Raw genomic sequence first — 17,831 nt, forward strand, 5'->3', positions numbered from 1 at the left:
AGGACAGTGGCCTGCAGGACCCAGGGTTCCCCACTCCTGATTTAGACATTGCATTTTGTTACAATAAAGAAAAAAATTGACTTCCTGTAGCAAAAAAAAAAAAAAAATCACAGGCATATGGCCTGTTTCCTAAAAAGCTCATTTTAGTAAAAGCTGACAGGTTGAACGGATACCCAGGGTGATTAAATCAAATTCTGAATAAAACACATGCACTAACAAAGAAAAGCTATTTTAACACTTTTCTTTAAAACAAAACAAGTAGAGAGATATCTGAAGAAATGATAGTATGATAGTATTCACATGAACTTTATCTGTGATCTTTGGGGAAGTAAAACAATACTTACAATAAGTAGGTCTGATTGTCTGTAGTGTTAAGAAAGGCCACTATCTCTATTTTAATCATAAACAGTATATCTACATGACTTATATAAACAGCCATATCAGTAAATCTGAGAACGTTATTCAAGATATTATCTGTTCTCATTGGCATCAACAATCCACATTTCACCCTGACATTAAGGACAAAATAAGGTATTATACTTTGCATATAGAAAATAAAACCTTTTGTGTTAATATATCAAAATATACATGTTCTTGAAATTATAATATAAAGATAGGATTGTCATTAAAATAACAGTTCTTCAAATTAGGCTTAAAAGTAGTGATGCACCGATGTATCGGCCGCCAATATTTATCGGCCGATTTTTGATTAATTTGAAACCATCGGCATATCGGCAATAGCACGAGAAAGGCTGATACCGATTGTTTATTAATTAACTGCATAAAGAAATCCATTATATGTAAAAAATGAGTTAAAGTTGTTAATAAAATAAATGCTGAATAGCAAAAACCACCTTTGAAGGTTGTCATGCTGTCTTATTATATTTGTTTTAGCTTAATTTGTGCCTCTCTTATTATGTTGGTCAGTTGAATGTTGATCAGATCCAATCCATGTTCAGTAAAAATAATTTGATGCAGAAATAAACTAGCTAATAGACCAACTGTATAGTATAGTTTACAAGTGTTTAATATCGGCATCAGTATCCGCCAGAAGTTGTCTATTTAAATCGGTATCGGCCCAAAAAAATCCTATCGGTGCATCCCTACTTAAAAGTGAGTTTACGTAATTATAAGTTGCTTTTTGTAAACATAATATTTAAACTTGGCCCCTCTTCTCAGGTGAAACCAAGGGTCTCCAAAAGGGAGTCAATCCCATAGACCTCATCAGTCAATCCCCCCCCCCATGTTAAAATGGCTGAAAAAAATTTTTTACAGCCTTGTACAAAAAATGGTTTGTTCTATATAGCGTATTTTGCCTTTCATGACAACTGTGAGGGAGGTACATTTTGTCGTAACCAGGCACCTCAACTCCACCCACGTTCCACCTCTTTGTCCATTTTCTGTTCTCCGGTAGTGACGTGCAGTGAGGCTGTGCCAAGATGGCTTTGGTTGGCTCCGCCCACTTTAGGCTTCAAAAGTGCTCTTCAGAAACCGGTTTTGTCTGTGTTTTATAGCCTAGAGCAGGGGTTTCCGACGTGGTGCCCACGGGCCCACACATATTCTGTGAGGTGCCCGCCATAGCACATTCTATTAATAGTCTCAATATTTATTTATTACATATTTTTATATTAGCTAGGCTAGGTTTACGTATGTTACAATTTTAAACAATACTAATACATACCAACAAGTAAAGTAAAATAAAATAAAATCGTAAATCAAAAAAGTTTCAAAAAGTAGCCCTCCAGATTGTTTTATCCATTGTGGTAGCCCTTGCTCACAAAAAGGTTGGAGACCCCTGACCTACAGTACAGTCTATGTGCAAATCACCACCGAACAAAAATAAGTAACAAAATATTTAGTGTACAATATTTAGTGTACAAACATAACTTTACAAATGTATTCTTATCTCTAAATCTCCGGCAACAAACTTACGATTTAGTTTAAATGTGCATTGTGTAACTTTTAGAAGGATCTTTTGACAGAAATGTAATATTATATACATTACTATATTATCAGTTAAGACCCTACATGATGAACTGTATTATTTTTATTACCATAGAATGAGACGTTTTTATCTACATACACTGTGGAAAGTCATGAATGTCGCCAAGAGCGTTTAATCCCCAACAGATTTTAGACGACAAGATGCAGGCTACCTGTGCGACTGTGGCGGCTACCATATGCGTTTTGAAATTAAGGAGTGAGCTGATGGTTGCACTTCACAATCTCTCCAATAAATGCCACTAACATTTACACAGACCACCTTTAGGGCACACTCATATTATCCAAACAAAACCCCAGCACGATTGTCCCCCTCCCTACATCCCCAGAAGTACGCACTCAGAATGTACTTTTATCAATCCGAGCCTTTTGAAAAGCAGGAAGGAAAGCGCTCTCTTAACACTGGAACCCATCGTAATGTTAAATCTGTGTTTTTTATTCAGAGTCGTTTGTTGCTCATTGACACACAGCCCTCTCACATGCCATCATATTGCTTAGTTGATCCGTCACGTGTGCAGCTCGGACATTCACGTAACCCCGCTGCTCGCATCAAAAGGTTTTTACAGAGCCAGATGAAGGTGAGTGGTCGCGCAATTGACGTCTCTCCTTTTGAATCGCGCTCAGGTGTGATTGCGCTCAAACCACCATAGACTTCCGCACTTGAGCCCAAGTGAACCGCGCTCCAGCCCACCTCTACAAACCGGCCGGGGCATGGTACAGAGCGATCACACTACTCAAACAAACCAGTCTTTGGGGGTCAAACGCGCTCGAGCGTGGTCTGGTATGGATAATGTGAGTGCACCCTTAAATTAATCAGTGAGTCTTGTGTGTTAGACAGAAAAGTATTCAAAGTTTAGTTTAAAGTCGGTTGTTCATACCTCAAGGGTTATTAAGTGGGAATTTTTACAGTTATAGTATCTACATAAACTACTTTTACATAAATGTACATCACAAGATACTACTGAGGCAGTTGCTATATTCTTTGAAGTCACTACATTATGTGTTGTACGCCTTTAGTGCTTGCCAGCAGGTGAAAGCCAAGCTTTTACATTAAGCTTTGTCTGTTTTGCATTTTGGTATATGATATAATTGTTTTGTTTAGTGCTGTGTAGGCCATTTTTATAGCTACTTTATGTCTAGTCCCACTCACAACTGTGCATCTTTATTCATTATTGGCTGGGGATACATACCCGTCCGCCAAAACGTTGCTTCCCCAAAACGTCTCGAGCATCCCAAAACAATACAGAAATAAGAAATACAAAGCAGATGACAGTTTTTCTGTAAACACAAACATCCCAACACACTTCTTGTGGATCATAAGTTACTATTTATATGTGGAAGTGTCCATACTTTGAAATCCTACATATTGTTTTATGCAAACTATATGTTTATGCAAATAATTTCCTTTTTGGCTTGAAATATGAAAATAGGACACTGGCAGTTTTCATGAGGTACCTTAAAGTCAGTGTAAATGAACCTGCTGGCCCAGGTGATAATGTTTTTTTTAACTACCACACCAACCGATGTCTATGAGAAACGGGTATGAACTCACATCAACTTCTCCTTGATCAATCACGTAGAAGTTATCTCCTTCATCACCTGATAAAGGGAAAAAGAGACCATTATCAGTTTCGTCCAATCAATCAACTTTGTCAGTCTTTTCCCTAAAACCTATATAAAGTTTTTGTCAGTCATCCAGTGTTTGACTTGCTTTTTTAGCAAGCAATATCTAAATTGACATTTAAAAGCAAAAAGGATATATAACACAATTTAAATGTATGTGGCAATTTCATCTGAATAATATGTGTAGCCAATCACAAGTTTACCTTATTTGGCAACCCATTGATGTGTTTATTAGCACCACAAGCACAAAAAGGCATGTTATATAAACTGCAATTGTCATTTTATATAAACTGTAAATTCAGGATAAAGGGGAAGATAAAGAGAGACGATTCCTATCTTTTCCAGATTCAGTCTCTTTTCTATTTCCCAAGAACACACATACATATAAAAGATAAAAGATGGCACAACACTTTAAAACCCCTCAGCACCTCCCAGAGAGATGTCATATAAATGATTCCCAGACTTCATCTCCTGCAGCCCATTTGCGAGTTTAATGGACGGTTGGGCGTGCCAAAATCCACGAGCTCTGATTTCCAAGTTAAAGGCCGTTGCGTGGAGCGTTTCTTTCGAGGTTCACAGGGGCTTTGATGTGTAAGTGCGTTGAAGTCGGTGTTTGGGATTCTGGTAGCAAGTGTGTGTGTTTGTGTGTGTGCTTAAGAGTTTAAAGAGTCTGTGATCCGTGCTCTGCCGAGTTCACGCGGGTTCACGGGTCTAATTAACGCCCAACGCACCGAACGCTCGTAAATCACACACGCAATTCATCTTAACACACTCACCGGGCGCTAGTGCCCTCTCTCACTCGCCGTGTCTCTCTCTTTCAACCCATTCAGCTCATTTTTCTTCGTATTGTTCCTGTCTTCCTGTCTTTTATCACCTCGGCTCTGAAGTTTCTGTTTTTTGGCCAAACGATCCTCGAGTCACAGAGTGCAGTCAAATATTTGACGAGAACAAAAACGCACACATACACACTTGCGCACACACGAGCACATTCCTAGTCTTACTTTTATGGGCAATCTGCCCGTGTTAGATACATGCATCGAAACTCTTTCAACATTTGCATTGCAGAGAGAACATGTACGACATGTATGTACGCTCTCTGTATGACTCCATGCAAAACTAAATGTCTATATATCACACTGTTTGAAATATTACCTTTTTATGACTAAAATAACTGCCACTCCAACTGTGTTGTATGTGTACAGCAATACTTCACCATGTCATGATATTGGTACAATATATGCAGATTTGTATATTAAGTCTAACTTTTGTACCTGATTTGTGTTAGTCACAAATGTAATATGCACAATTATCGAAGCACAAGAAAGTTGGTAATGCACAGGGGATACACTGCAAAAAAAGACTTTTCAGTAAAACTATCCAAAAATTCTTAAATTAAGATGCTTTTTCTTGATGAGCAAATCGACCCAAAAAATAAGTCTAGTTTTTAGACCAAAAATATAAAATTTAAGTGATTTGTGCATAAAACAAGCTAAAAAAAATCTGCCAATGGGGTAAGCAATTTTTTCTTGAATTAAAGTGTTTATGAAAAAAGTTAACTTATTTCAAGAATTTTTTTTATTCCATGGGCAGATTTTTTTTGCTTGTTTTAAGCGCTAATTTACTTAAATATATTTTACTTAATATATTTACTTAATATATTTTACTTAACTACACTGCAAAAAATTATTTTCAAAAAAAACAAATCTTAGAATTTTTGTCTTGTTTTTAGTAAAATATCAAAAGATTCTTAAATTAAGATGCTTTTTCTTGATGAGCAAATCAACCCAAAAAATAAGTTTAGTTTTTAGACCAAAAATATAAAATTTAAGTGATTTGTGCATAAAACAAGCAAAAAAAATCTGCCCATGGAATAAAAAAAATCTTGAAATAAGTTTACTTTTTTCAGAAACACTTTAATTCAAGAAAAATGTGCTTATTTTGTTGGCAGATTTTTTTTGCTTGTTTTAAGCACAAATTCACTTAAATTTTATATTTTTTGTCTACAAACTAGACTTATTTTCCTAGGTCATTTTGCTAATCAAGAAAATACATCTTAATTTAAGAATTTTTTTATATTTTTACTGAAAACAAGACAAAAATACTAAGTTAGAAAGCCATTTTTTAAAGTGTACAAGAAGGGGGGTACCAACATCCTAGGTGGGGGTGCCGTAAAACCCACTGATGTCTATAGGCTTGTATAAGGATTAGGTTTAAGGGTAACCCTAAACCTAAAGATCATTACACTGGTATGACAACAATGAAGGGTTCTTTCTAATACAATGAAACAAACCTGTGTGTTTGTGTGTGTGTCTGTACCTACCTACATAACAAAACTTTTTGGGGAAGTTTACAGACGTTTACAGAAAATCTGACGATATTTATAATATTGATAAGAAATTTACGAGGTCCTCGCTTGGAAAGCATATTTAGTCACAAAAAGTTTTTAATAATGCACATGTTCGATGTAAGGGTAGGAAAACGTCTATGGTATATCCCAATTTACATAGCTAAATAAACTATGTGTGTGTGCTCGTGTGTATGCGTAATGTCAATCTCATTGTTTTTACCTTGTTGGATGACCGTCTCCCCAGCAATGTGTGTGACCGGGAACATAGCGTCAAATATATCACTGCAACAAAAAAAAAAAACATGTTAATTTTCAATTCTGACACATAAAACAGCCAGAATTCTTATTATAACATCAATGTCATCTTTATGACAAAAGTACAGTACATGCTGAAACCAAACGCATCATGACCCTGTCAATGCTACTGTATCGCACCCTTCCTGTCATCTATACAGTTGACACCATATGCGCAGAAGCACGCGACCGCTCGCCATACGGTTTAACAGACAGCACACAGATAATGAATGCACATATTGTGTACTTCCCAAGACACGGCCCTTAAACAACATGACACAACTGCGCTTGTGTGAAAGAGTTTATGACCCTGATAATGTACTTCCACTCGTTGTGTTGCAATAGCTACTGATGTGTCAGCCACTACACACGACCCCTGACTCCTTTCCCACAATACACCTCTCCGGTTACTGCAATGGGTCATAACAGTGTTTATTCACTGCTGCTTGTGTGGTGTCGTCAATGCCCCTGCATGTTGTGTTTATGTTAATGTTGTGTTTGGGTGCAGAGTGAGTAAATGTATTTGTTGAACGAGAGACTGTGTTTGTGTGTGTAAAAGAGAGAGAAAAATGGATATCATTCATTGGAGAAATGGTGTTTGCTGCTATAATATATACATTGTTACATTGTTGTCATACACATTGTATCATCGGTTGCCAGGGCATTGCTAGGAAGTCCCCAATCAAAAGAACCCAACCAAAATCATCATGCACCAGTGAAAATGAGTTCCCCTTTGTTCATATTTATGAATATAAAAATAAATTGCTTGCAATAAACATCACAAGAAAATGTATAGTGATGATTAAAGATGCTAAAGCTCGTAATCCAGTCGTAAGTAAAAATGAGCAAGCGTCTAGTAGGTGGTCTTCTTGGTTTCTCATTTGTTTTAGAAGTTTACCAAGTGTAAAGGATGTTTGTTTAAAACGTTCCCCCGCTCACACGAGAGCTCTCATCAGTTGTCTGAGCGTGGGGATTCCCCGCATTCAGACTGATTCCCAACCCGCGGCGGTCCGCCACTTACAGGGGCTAAAGGATGATTTTCTCTGGAAATGTGAACAGAGGGACAATCTGCCACTATAATGTATTTAAAAAGTGGATGATGAGCAGGATAATTCATCTTAAAATGTGATGTCATATGACAATTTCCATTTTCATAAGATCAGAGGAGACATGTTTGACGTACAGGGAGATAGAGAAGTTTGAGAAGGTGGCCCCTTAGGAAACTTTAATTACTTACATCTTGGATTTTCAAACCTCAGGAGAATCTCATTTATGTTTCAAATACAGTATCAACTTTCTCTTACAGTACATATCTTTTCTAAATATATCCTAAAACGAAGAACCGAAAATGATGTGGATATAAAAAAATTGCTAATAAGAAGAAAAAGTCTGACTAATTTTGAGTTGTTTCAGCAATGAGATTACGGAAAAGGAGAAACATTTTCTCACATTTGAGATGGTCTAACAAATTTAGGAAAGGAGCAAACAGATGTTTGACAGCACAGTTGTACAAAAAGAAGTTGTGGCTCAATTGCTGGAACATGGTGATGGCCAAACCAAGGTCATTGGTTTACAATCTTGCAGACAAATATTTTACACAGTTCTGTGCAAATATGCATCTTGTGGAGAATTTGATATGCATATTTGTTTAAAGGGGTTACATGACGCGATCATGTTTTCCTTTGTCTTTGAAGTGTTAAAAGCTATTTGTGCATATAAAAGATCAGTAAAGTCGCAAAGATTAAAGTCTCAAACCCAAAGAGATATTCTTTCATAAAAGGCACCTAATATGGCCTTTTTACAAGATGTAATATAAGTCTCAATGTGTCTGTGAAGTTTCAGCTCAAAATACCCCATAGATCATTTATTATATAGTATATCCAAAATCCCCCTTTTTGTGTAGGCACAAAAAAGTGCTGTTTTAAAGGCTGTACCTTTAAAAATGCAAATGAGCTACTGCCCTCAATCACTTACCAACAAACAGTGAGCGCTTTTAGTTAAAAGAGATCAGTCTGAGACAATAGTATCTCACTATTGAGATATTGTGGACAGTGTTCAGCTCAATGAGGGCGGAAACTATGGTAATGCAGTACATTAAGTGGGTGGGGCTTTATCAATGTGACCTCACATTGATAAGAAAAGAAAAGGAGCGGATGGATTTTTTTCATTGTAGGGTGGTTGTGTTCACATCCTGCCAACACACATTTATGTGGATTTTGCATAATAGGTGCCCTTTAAAGTGAAGGTTCATCCACGCTTTTCTAAAATGCCTCATTTAAACACGCTCACTGTGTGAGAAGATTTGCTTAACTCCACCCAATTAAATATGCAAAGAAAAAAGCCATGGCTTTTATTTTATTCTCGCTGTAGTATTGTTGCCGTCTCCGCCATGTTGTATAAGGGTATGAGGGCAAGGGGCGTAACATTTCCGTCATACGCTTGAGGTATTCGGCCAATCACAAAGCACTGGATAGCTGGTCAATCAGAGAGCACCAGACTTTTCAGAACAATGAGCTTTGTAAAAATCTGCGCATTTCAGAAAGGCAGGGCATAGAGAAGCAATAATAATGTACAGTATGTGGAAAATAAAATGTTTTTTGAACCGCGTAAGGTAGGGATGTTAACAATTATCTATAATTAATCTTCGATTAATGGTCGACAAGAATTAAATCGATAAAAATTAACGACTGTCAAATAAGCAAGATTATGCACGTGTGTGCGGCGCCTGCATAAAACACACAGCTGGAGACAAAATTAAGCTAGCGCGCAGAAATTAAACTAGCCATGATCACAACGATGCTCAATGCTTTTAAACTTCATGCGACGGTTGCAAAGTGCCCATGTGAGGCGGAGGTATACACTGTGTCTATTAGTTATTATATTTCATTACCAGATACTTTTAAATTGATGATTTTATCGAAACAATCCCACTAGCATGTTATTTAGACAAAATAAAATCTTTTGATTCGAGTGGGAAAGCTGTCGTTTTTACGCACACTTTTATGTCCTTGGCTTTATGCCACTACAGTAAAGGCTTATTGCACTATTACTGTTAACGATTATTCAATTGATTGTTCGTTAATTTAAACAATCTTCAAATATGGGAAATTGCATAAATTGACATCCCGAGCGTAAAGGCACTGCATTACATCAAATACACAAAATAATGTTTGTTTGCAAAGTCATATGACCCCTTTAAATAGCACTATAAACATCCTTTCTCCTAAAACATGCTTCTTTATACCTCAGTGGTAAAGCATTGTGTTAGCAGCGCAAAAGTTCATGGGTTCGAACCCAGGGAACACACATGGTGATAAAAAATGTTTACCTTGTGATGCACTGTAAGTCGCTTTAAATTAAATATAACGTCCTGATTACAATCCCTTAGACAATTGTCCATCTTTTGTAAAAAACAAAATGCAATAATACCATCTAGTGGTGGGCGATAAACCGGTAGACAAAATTAACCGGTAGAAATTTGTCAACCGGTAGAGATTTTGGACTATCGTTTCTATCGAGGTTACGTGCCCACGTCACGCTCCTGTGCGTGTGGTCGCGAAAACGTAACGTTTGTACACGTATTTAAGCACTGCAGTTTTAAAACAAGTTATTTTAAGCCATTGAAACACAGACAACAGATCTGTATGCGTGCGTTCTTTCTGTGTGTCAGGAGCGGACAAGTCGCGCAACCGCTGCTCTTTCTGTCTGTGAGGAGCGCGCAAGTCGGCGACCTCTGCTTATTAAGCTCGTGAGCATTTTTCCCGCTTTATTGGCCTTAAATACACATATGCGTCAAAATTCCCGTCTTTGCAAGCATCATCATAAACACGACCAGTAAGGTCTTAAGAGAAAGTAAACAGCTAAAAGAGAAAGCGCATGTGTAACAGTGTATTGGATCCGGACTTTGGTCTTAAAGGGGAAGTTACCTAATTTTGCTCCTGTCTGTCACTCGTGTTAATCAAACAGCATTGAGAAAAAAATCTCTCACTGCTCCTGATTAAATCACTTTTCTACCTTAAATAAAAATATATATAGGCCTATACATACATGCATAATTATTTATTATCATTCTTATTGACTGTGTATCTTCAGAGAGCTTGAGTTTTGTTTGTTTTTATCTTCTTTCTATGCTTGTATATGTTTTTTGTGAGAATTATGAACATTTCTATGGTATTAAAGATTTAAACCTTATTAAAACATAAAAAACTCTACCGTGATACATATCGTTATCATGATATAAAATTAATCCTATCGTGATAGAAGATTTTGGTCATATCGCCCACCCCTAATACCATCTATTTTATATACTTATTAATATGTGTTTACTGTAAAGCTGCTAAAAGTTTGATAAAAATAAACTTGAAATGAATCGATTCCATTTCCAGGAAACACATAAGTGTAAAATAGATGCACTGAATGCCCTGTAATTCGTTTTGGTAAAAAGCATCTGGCTGTGTTTGATTGATGCTGTCATCCTCTATGTTGACCCAATGCCATTTCTAATGTAGGCCTCAGAAAGCAGTTTGTGCATTCAACCACTGCAGTGCAAAGAGTGTACATAATATAAAGAATATATAATCATATTTTGTATTATTTTACCAAACAATAGTTATTCGTTAAGACCTTAAGGGGAAAATCACCAGAGATTTGGATTGGATGCTGATTTCCATAATGGGATACTGGTTTTCCTGCAAGGGTGCTTTACAGCTAAGACAATCGTTAAAGAGCACCTATTTCACTGCTAAAAAGCAACGTTGTTTTGTGTATTTGGTATAATACAATCTGTTTGCATGGTTTACAGTTAAAAAACACATTATTGTCCACATGGCGTACATTTTTGTAGCTCCAGATTTCACTCTCTTCCTGAAATGCACAAATTTGAAAAGCTCTGTGTCCCTGATTGGCCAGCTAATCTGTACGTTGTGATTGGTGTGAATACCCTTTGACGTCAGCGTCAGGAAATTTGACGCTCCTTACCATGTTTGAAAGATTCGGTCACAATGCAATGGTAACAGGAGTTAACTTACAGTCTGTGAGTCCAAGCGAGAGGAATTATGATAATGTCGGTCTTGTCAACATCAAAAGGAAATTAAACTGTTGCCTACAATCCATGTGTTTCTTGTAGTTTAAGAAAAGAGATTTAAGTTGGAGATGATAACTCGCGTTAATCTTTTACTTTGGGGCTTGTACCTTTTGCATACCGTTAACATGTACTAATACACACATAAACACCAATAGAAATGTAAAATCGTGAATTGGACAATAGTTGCTCTGAAAACCCCTCTACCAGCACTCTTACTGGCAATAAGCCCAAAAGTAATATGACAAAAACAAAGACATAAAATAATTTTTTTATATGACCTGCACCAAACCATCACAAACCAGCCTGGACCAACTGTTCTAAGCTGTCACCAGGGAAGGAATTAAGAACTGAGGAGGTACAGAAGAACATGAGAGGGTATGAGGGTTTCGTCTGGACCTGTCCATGAATGGGTGGGAGGAGGAGAAGTTGGCGAGTTTGATTCAGAGATAACAACACATGACCCTTCATTTAGATTGTTGAAGGATTCACCGCAGAATTGGGGTGGGACAGACCAAACAACATAATGTGTGTCAATTGAGGTTAAAGTCACCATGAAGACTGAGTGCAAACTTCTGAGAAAACCTTCAGCAGAGTATTTACTGTTCATATCTAGAAACCACAAACTGATGGGGTGTGTGTTCACAGCTCTAAATGAATCACGAGTGACTGAAGCCAGTCTGATTAATGACACGCTACACGTGACGCACCTCAATGCAACAGCAGCATACGCGGCAAAACCTTGGCATAAAGTCTGGTGTACGTTAAAGCGCAATCAAGATCTGTCACTTAAACAGGAAGTTATCAAGACAACACAAACAACTACACTTCAGTTAAAGATACAGAGCTATCGCACAAAGAAAGACATGATGACATGACAAAGAGCGTTTACACAGTGGTTTATAAGTGACTGTGTTTGTGTGTGTGTGGCCACAAGCCTTTTTACTAAATTACTAAATCAGTATCTTGCTTTGATTTCTTTAATTGGTTTTCACACTTTCAAAGGGAAAGTGTTAAAATCACAGACATGAGGTCTCTTTTATACGTCCTTACAAGCCTGAGCCTGCCCTATGCTGTCAAACCTCAGGAAGCACACAGCTGAACAGATTGTGATTTCAATTATATCAAGCTTAAAATGATGTATGAACAGTGAAGAGAGAGAGAGAGAGAGAGAGAGAGAGAGAGAGAGAGAGAGAGAGAGAGAGAGAGAGAGAGAGAGAGAGAGAGAGAGAGAGAGAGTTAGGTCAGATGATGTCATGTAACTGGTTGGGGCCCCGTTCCTATTCGCTGATTTAGTTGTGTCAATCTTTACATCCCCTGAAGGTCCACAGAGATGAGTTGACTGACAGAAAGACCTGTTGAACTACATGGCCCTTCCTAAAAAAAGTATGTTGAACTCATTCACAAAATGATCATTTGACTGCTGCATGCTGGGTAATCATAAACATATACTTTTTACTAATTAAAGGGACAATCCACATTTTTTTGAAAATATGCTCATTTTCCAGCTCCCCTAGATTAAACATTTGATTTTTACCTTTTTGGAAACCATTCATTTGATCTCCGGGTCTGGCGCTAGCACTTTTAGCATAGCTTAGCATAATCCATTGAATCTGATTGGACCATTAGCATCACACTCAAAAATAACCAAAGGGTTCTGATATTTTTCCAATTTAAAACTTGACTCTTCTGTAGTTACATCGTGTACTAAGACCGACGGAAAATTAAAAGTTGTGATTTACTAGGCAGATATGACTAGGAACTATACTCTCATTCTGGCGTAATAATCATAGACTTTGCTTATGTAACATGACCGCAGCAGGCATAGTGATATTACGCACTGCCCGAAAATAGTCCCCTTGGTTATTTTCAATAGGAGGGGACTATTTTCGGGCAGTGCGTAATATACACGATGTAACTACAGAAGAGTCAAGTTTTAAATAGAAAAAATATCGAAACTCTTTGGTTATTTTTAAGCGTGATGCTAATGGTCTAATCAGATTCAATGGATTGTGCTAAGATTATGCTATGCTAAAAGTCCTAGTGCCAGACCCAGAGATCAGCTGAATGGATTCCAAAACGGTAAGAATCAAATGTTTAACTCTAGGAAAGATGGAAAATGAGCATATTTTCAAAAAAGTGGAAAAAACAATAATTTGTACATTGTATTCTTCGCTAAATTATTTTGAATTATGCTATTGAATAGCATGCTTAGAATAGCATACTACCATACTATTTGTACTGTGCATCCACACCAGGCGGCAGAGGCGGCAAGTGCGAGTGATTTACATGTTAAGTCAATGCAAAGGTGCGAATAGGCTTCCTACGGCGCAGTATGGCGCGTTCCACACGGCGCAGATGGTGCTTTCCGCGCAAACTGAGCGTTGCTGTGGAAAACACAAGTTAAAAAATATTAACTTTCCGCATTAACCAATCAGGAGCTTGCTATAGTAGTGACGTGATTACAGGAAGCCAGCGGAGTCGTAGAAGCCCCTCCCATGACGCGAATTTCCACATGAATGTCTTGAATGACTAGAATTTCACAAACGGCTCAAATAGAATAGCGCGTTTTGGCCGCCCCTACTGCATCTGGTGTGAATGCACAGTTACAGTTTCTGCAGTATACAGTAAGTAAAAAGCGTGCATAATGTAAACTTTTTGTACGCACACCTAGATGACCTACATTTATTACATTTGCAGTATAAAACAGAGAATAGGGACTTTAAGCAACAGCTGGGACTGGAATGGCTACGGCGACCGGAAGTATGCCGTCACACCGCCGTAGCCAAGAACGTAAAAATCACTAAGCAAGCGTAAACAGGAAAGCGCAACGCGGCATTCATTCATTTATTGAGATACAAAAAAAGTAATTTAAAAAAGCAAGAGAAGGATTGCATTTGGCATTAAACGACAATCTTTTGTCAGAAGATGAGTTTTTACTATTGTATGATGTAAATAAGTCTAAAAACCTAGATTTAAGCAATACTTGAAAACATTGAATACGTAAAAATCGTTAAAATTAGCTTAAATTTTAACACATATTATGTAAAAGACTTGTGGTACAATCATAAACTGATGCAATTACAATGTCATATGCCATAAAACATTACATTTATTTACATAATCTCTCACGTTGTAGCGACTACGGCAAATCAGCTGTTCTCCCGTAGTAGACCATTACAGTAGAACGTCACAAAGTAGCACTTAAATTCGCGCATGCGCAATACAACGCCAGAATGCCGTTGCGGTTCCACCAGAGGCTGTTGCTTAAAGTCCCTAATACTGCACTGGCTACTGCATCCCATGATCCTTTGCGATTGACTTTACCTTCTATATCAAGTGTGAACTCTTTTTTTGACTCATTACTCGGAACCAAACGGCCAAACCTTTTCAAAAAAGTATGCAGTGTTTAGAACATACTGTGATCAATGAATTGACAACCGGAAATAAGAAGCGTCTGGTAAATGACATCTAACTATGAGACACACCCTGGATGTCTGTGTGTCTTGTGGGTGTTTGTTTCATGAATGGAAAAGTCTGTGTTAAACAGATGATAGAGTCTAACATTCAGTAACACACCTGTGTACTTTTACAAGCGGCGTAAAGCAGAATCTTCAAGCACGAAACCTGTTAACAACAACCGTTGAGCACAAATAGCTGTTCACAGATGCATCCCCTTAGAGCAGACATGCTAATGTGTACAAAAACACGTGTTGGGAATCTGGGATGAAATCGAGCAACCAACACCTATTCTGCTTCCTCAAGTGCAAAAATCGGTTGTGAAACTGGTTTATCTCAAAAGCAGTAGCAAACGTTAAGCAAAGATTTCGAATACAGTATTATCTGTACGTTATAAAAATTATTGCTAGTCGTATTTGAAGAGTTTGGTTTTAAAACGCGATAAACGGCATTTAAAAAAAAATAGTTACCGCCAAAATCAGCACTGTATCTGGTCAATATTAAAAAGTAAATTCTTTATTTTATGCAAATCCGATATCTGCCATGTAATTCTGTCATCTTTTCTTCCTTTTTTCGCGAACCACAATAAACGCCAGTCTTCCTTCTCTGCAGAATGCAATAAATCCGCTTAACCAATCACAGCGCAGCATTCCACGCATTGTAAACAATAATGGCAGTGCTTTGAATACACACAGAATCCTAGTTTTCCTCATCTACTTTGTACTTTGTGATCAACAAACAAACAAAAACAAAATAATACTTTGGCATTGCTAAACGTGTGGTGGTTTTCTGTGGCGGGGATGAAACGTAAGCCATCAAAATCAAATAATTTATGTGAGAGGCAAGCGAGCGAAGGAAAAATGCCGGCTGTTGCTTGTTCTCCCGACAGCATCAAGCTTCTGTCATGCTAACACATTGACCCCAGGGGATCTTATGAAAAACTTCACATTATTTTACTTAAAGTCAACAAAAATCAAGCAGGACCAAAACATTTCACAGCTGATCGCTGTCAAAAAAGTTCAGCAACGACGTCCTAAGGATGAAAGCAGTAATGACAGTGTTCTTAATATGACAAAAGTTGTTTTTTATCCGTGTATACCACTAGTCAACTAAATGAATATAACATGGCAAAGATGAATGCACATTTATATATTGATTCAATAGATTTATAGCATTTAAACAAAACAAAAAACTTGCAGAAAAAATAGTCCGTTTTTATAAAACAATTTGAAAATCCAATTTTGGATTTGAATTTTTTATGTTATTATAACCTAAAGATGCTATGTGAAAATTTTTAACAGAAAATAGTGGCTTTTCACTTTCTTGGTATAGAAAACACATTTTTACCCAAATTTGTCAAAATGGATTTATTGCGTTTTGGAACCAAACTCTTCATTTGTATGTCTCAAAGCTCAACATGCAACAAATTTTTTCTAAGATGGAAATTAAAGAGAGTACATTACCATACAAATATTTAGTACATTTAGAATCAGTTATACAAACACAGGAGCTTTCCTACTGCTTTACCCTCAATTTACCCATCTAAACAATGATGAAGTGATGATGAACCATCCATTCATCTGCATCCCAGAATAGCGTTCATGTCAAAAGAGCGAGGACGTATGTGAACGACAAATCACTGACCGCATTTGTAAATGAAAAAGTCAAACAGAGAAACTGTCCTAAATTAGGGTTCCCACTCTTTCTCAGAGATCAATTTCCAGGACGTTCTTCAACTTTCCAGGACCTTTTAAATATCATAAAAGCAAGCTCTATATTCGGACAGGATATATTTTACATGCACACAGTAAAGTCCCTGTCCAAGAGCCTGCAACATCCAGCATGGCAGCATCACTATGGCATAGGGAGAATTAACAGCGTAAAGCATGCTACAGACAATGACATTTCAATTATCTTATAAGATCCAGCAGGTCACACTCGAGGGGTGATGAAGCCAATACGGAAGTGACATAAACTGCAATTTATCGACTGGCCGCTTGAGGCTGGCTCCAAAAGGGAGTCAATTCCCATAGACTCCCATGATAAAAAAGCCCAACATGGCACAAAGCCCACCCTGGTACAAAAATGTTTTTGGTCTGTATAGCTAATTTTGCCCTTCGTGACAACTGTGAGGGGGGTGATTTTTTTTGTAACTAATCGATTTAAATTATATTAAGCCTTAAACTTCTGCATAATTAAGGGCGTGGCCGCTTGAGTGACGGTTAAACAGCCACTGCTGCCTCTAGAATCGAGCTAGGCGGGCGTGGTTTCAGCAACCAGCCACGTCAGCTTCACTCATGTCCCGCCTCTTTACCCATTTTCGGTTTTCCGCGAGTGATTCGCGGTGACGCGCAGCCAAGATAGGGACGGCTTACTTTAAGCTTCAAAAACGATTTTCACAAACCAATGGGAGTAGACATGGACACTACGTCCATATTTTTTTACAGTCTATGGTCACACTGCATGACATAGATCTAATAAACATAGGTATGACATGTATTAGGGATGGGAGGGTATGAAAATGTAATATCATGATTATAGTGACCAAAGTTATGACGGTTCTCAATATTATTATGGTTTTGTAAAAATGAGATGGAAATGTTCAAAAAGAACTGATACACACACATATTTTTCAAAATTACAATTTAATATTTCCCTGAAATTATTTCTGAATTTTACAGTGAATGAATACAATACATCAACCCCTAAATGCCTTCTTCTACGAAAAACTATGTGTCATGTGCACGCCTGCGTCAAACTGATTCTGGCTGGACTGGATTTTCCATGAGTTTTCAGAATCATGGTAATCAAACACGGTTGTAATGATAATTAAATTTTAAACGATAATACTAACTGTCAGGACATTTCATCATGGTTAATTGTGAAACCGGTAATCATCACATCCCTAACATGTATGTAGACTGTACAATGATGGTACCTAAATCGTTTTCTTCGGCCCAAGTCATTAAATGTTATCAGGGTGCACTGGTTGTAAACACAGTCATTGGCAGCGGAGAATTAGCTTAT

At 37.4% G+C, this 17,831-nt stretch overlaps 1 protein-coding gene across 1 annotated transcript in view; it reads right to left on the reverse strand.

The window, feature by feature from the left end:
- Nucleotides 1-17,831, reverse strand: part of prkar1b (protein kinase, cAMP-dependent, regulatory, type I, beta) — an 80,365-nt gene that overhangs the window by 33,933 nt on the left and 28,601 nt on the right. Inside the window, exons 5-6 of the mRNA XM_065253008.2 lie at nt 6,192-6,253; nt 3,554-3,600 (exon numbers count right to left, since the gene is read on the reverse strand). Coding sequence (XP_065109080.1) covers nt 3,554-3,600; nt 6,192-6,253 — 109 coding nt within the window. The remainder of the gene's footprint in view (nt 1-3,553; nt 3,601-6,191; nt 6,254-17,831) is intronic.

This window comes from Paramisgurnus dabryanus, chromosome 3, assembly GCF_030506205.2.
Source record: "Paramisgurnus dabryanus chromosome 3, PD_genome_1.1, whole genome shotgun sequence".
Taxonomy (NCBI): domain Eukaryota; kingdom Metazoa; phylum Chordata; class Actinopteri; order Cypriniformes; family Cobitidae; genus Paramisgurnus; species Paramisgurnus dabryanus.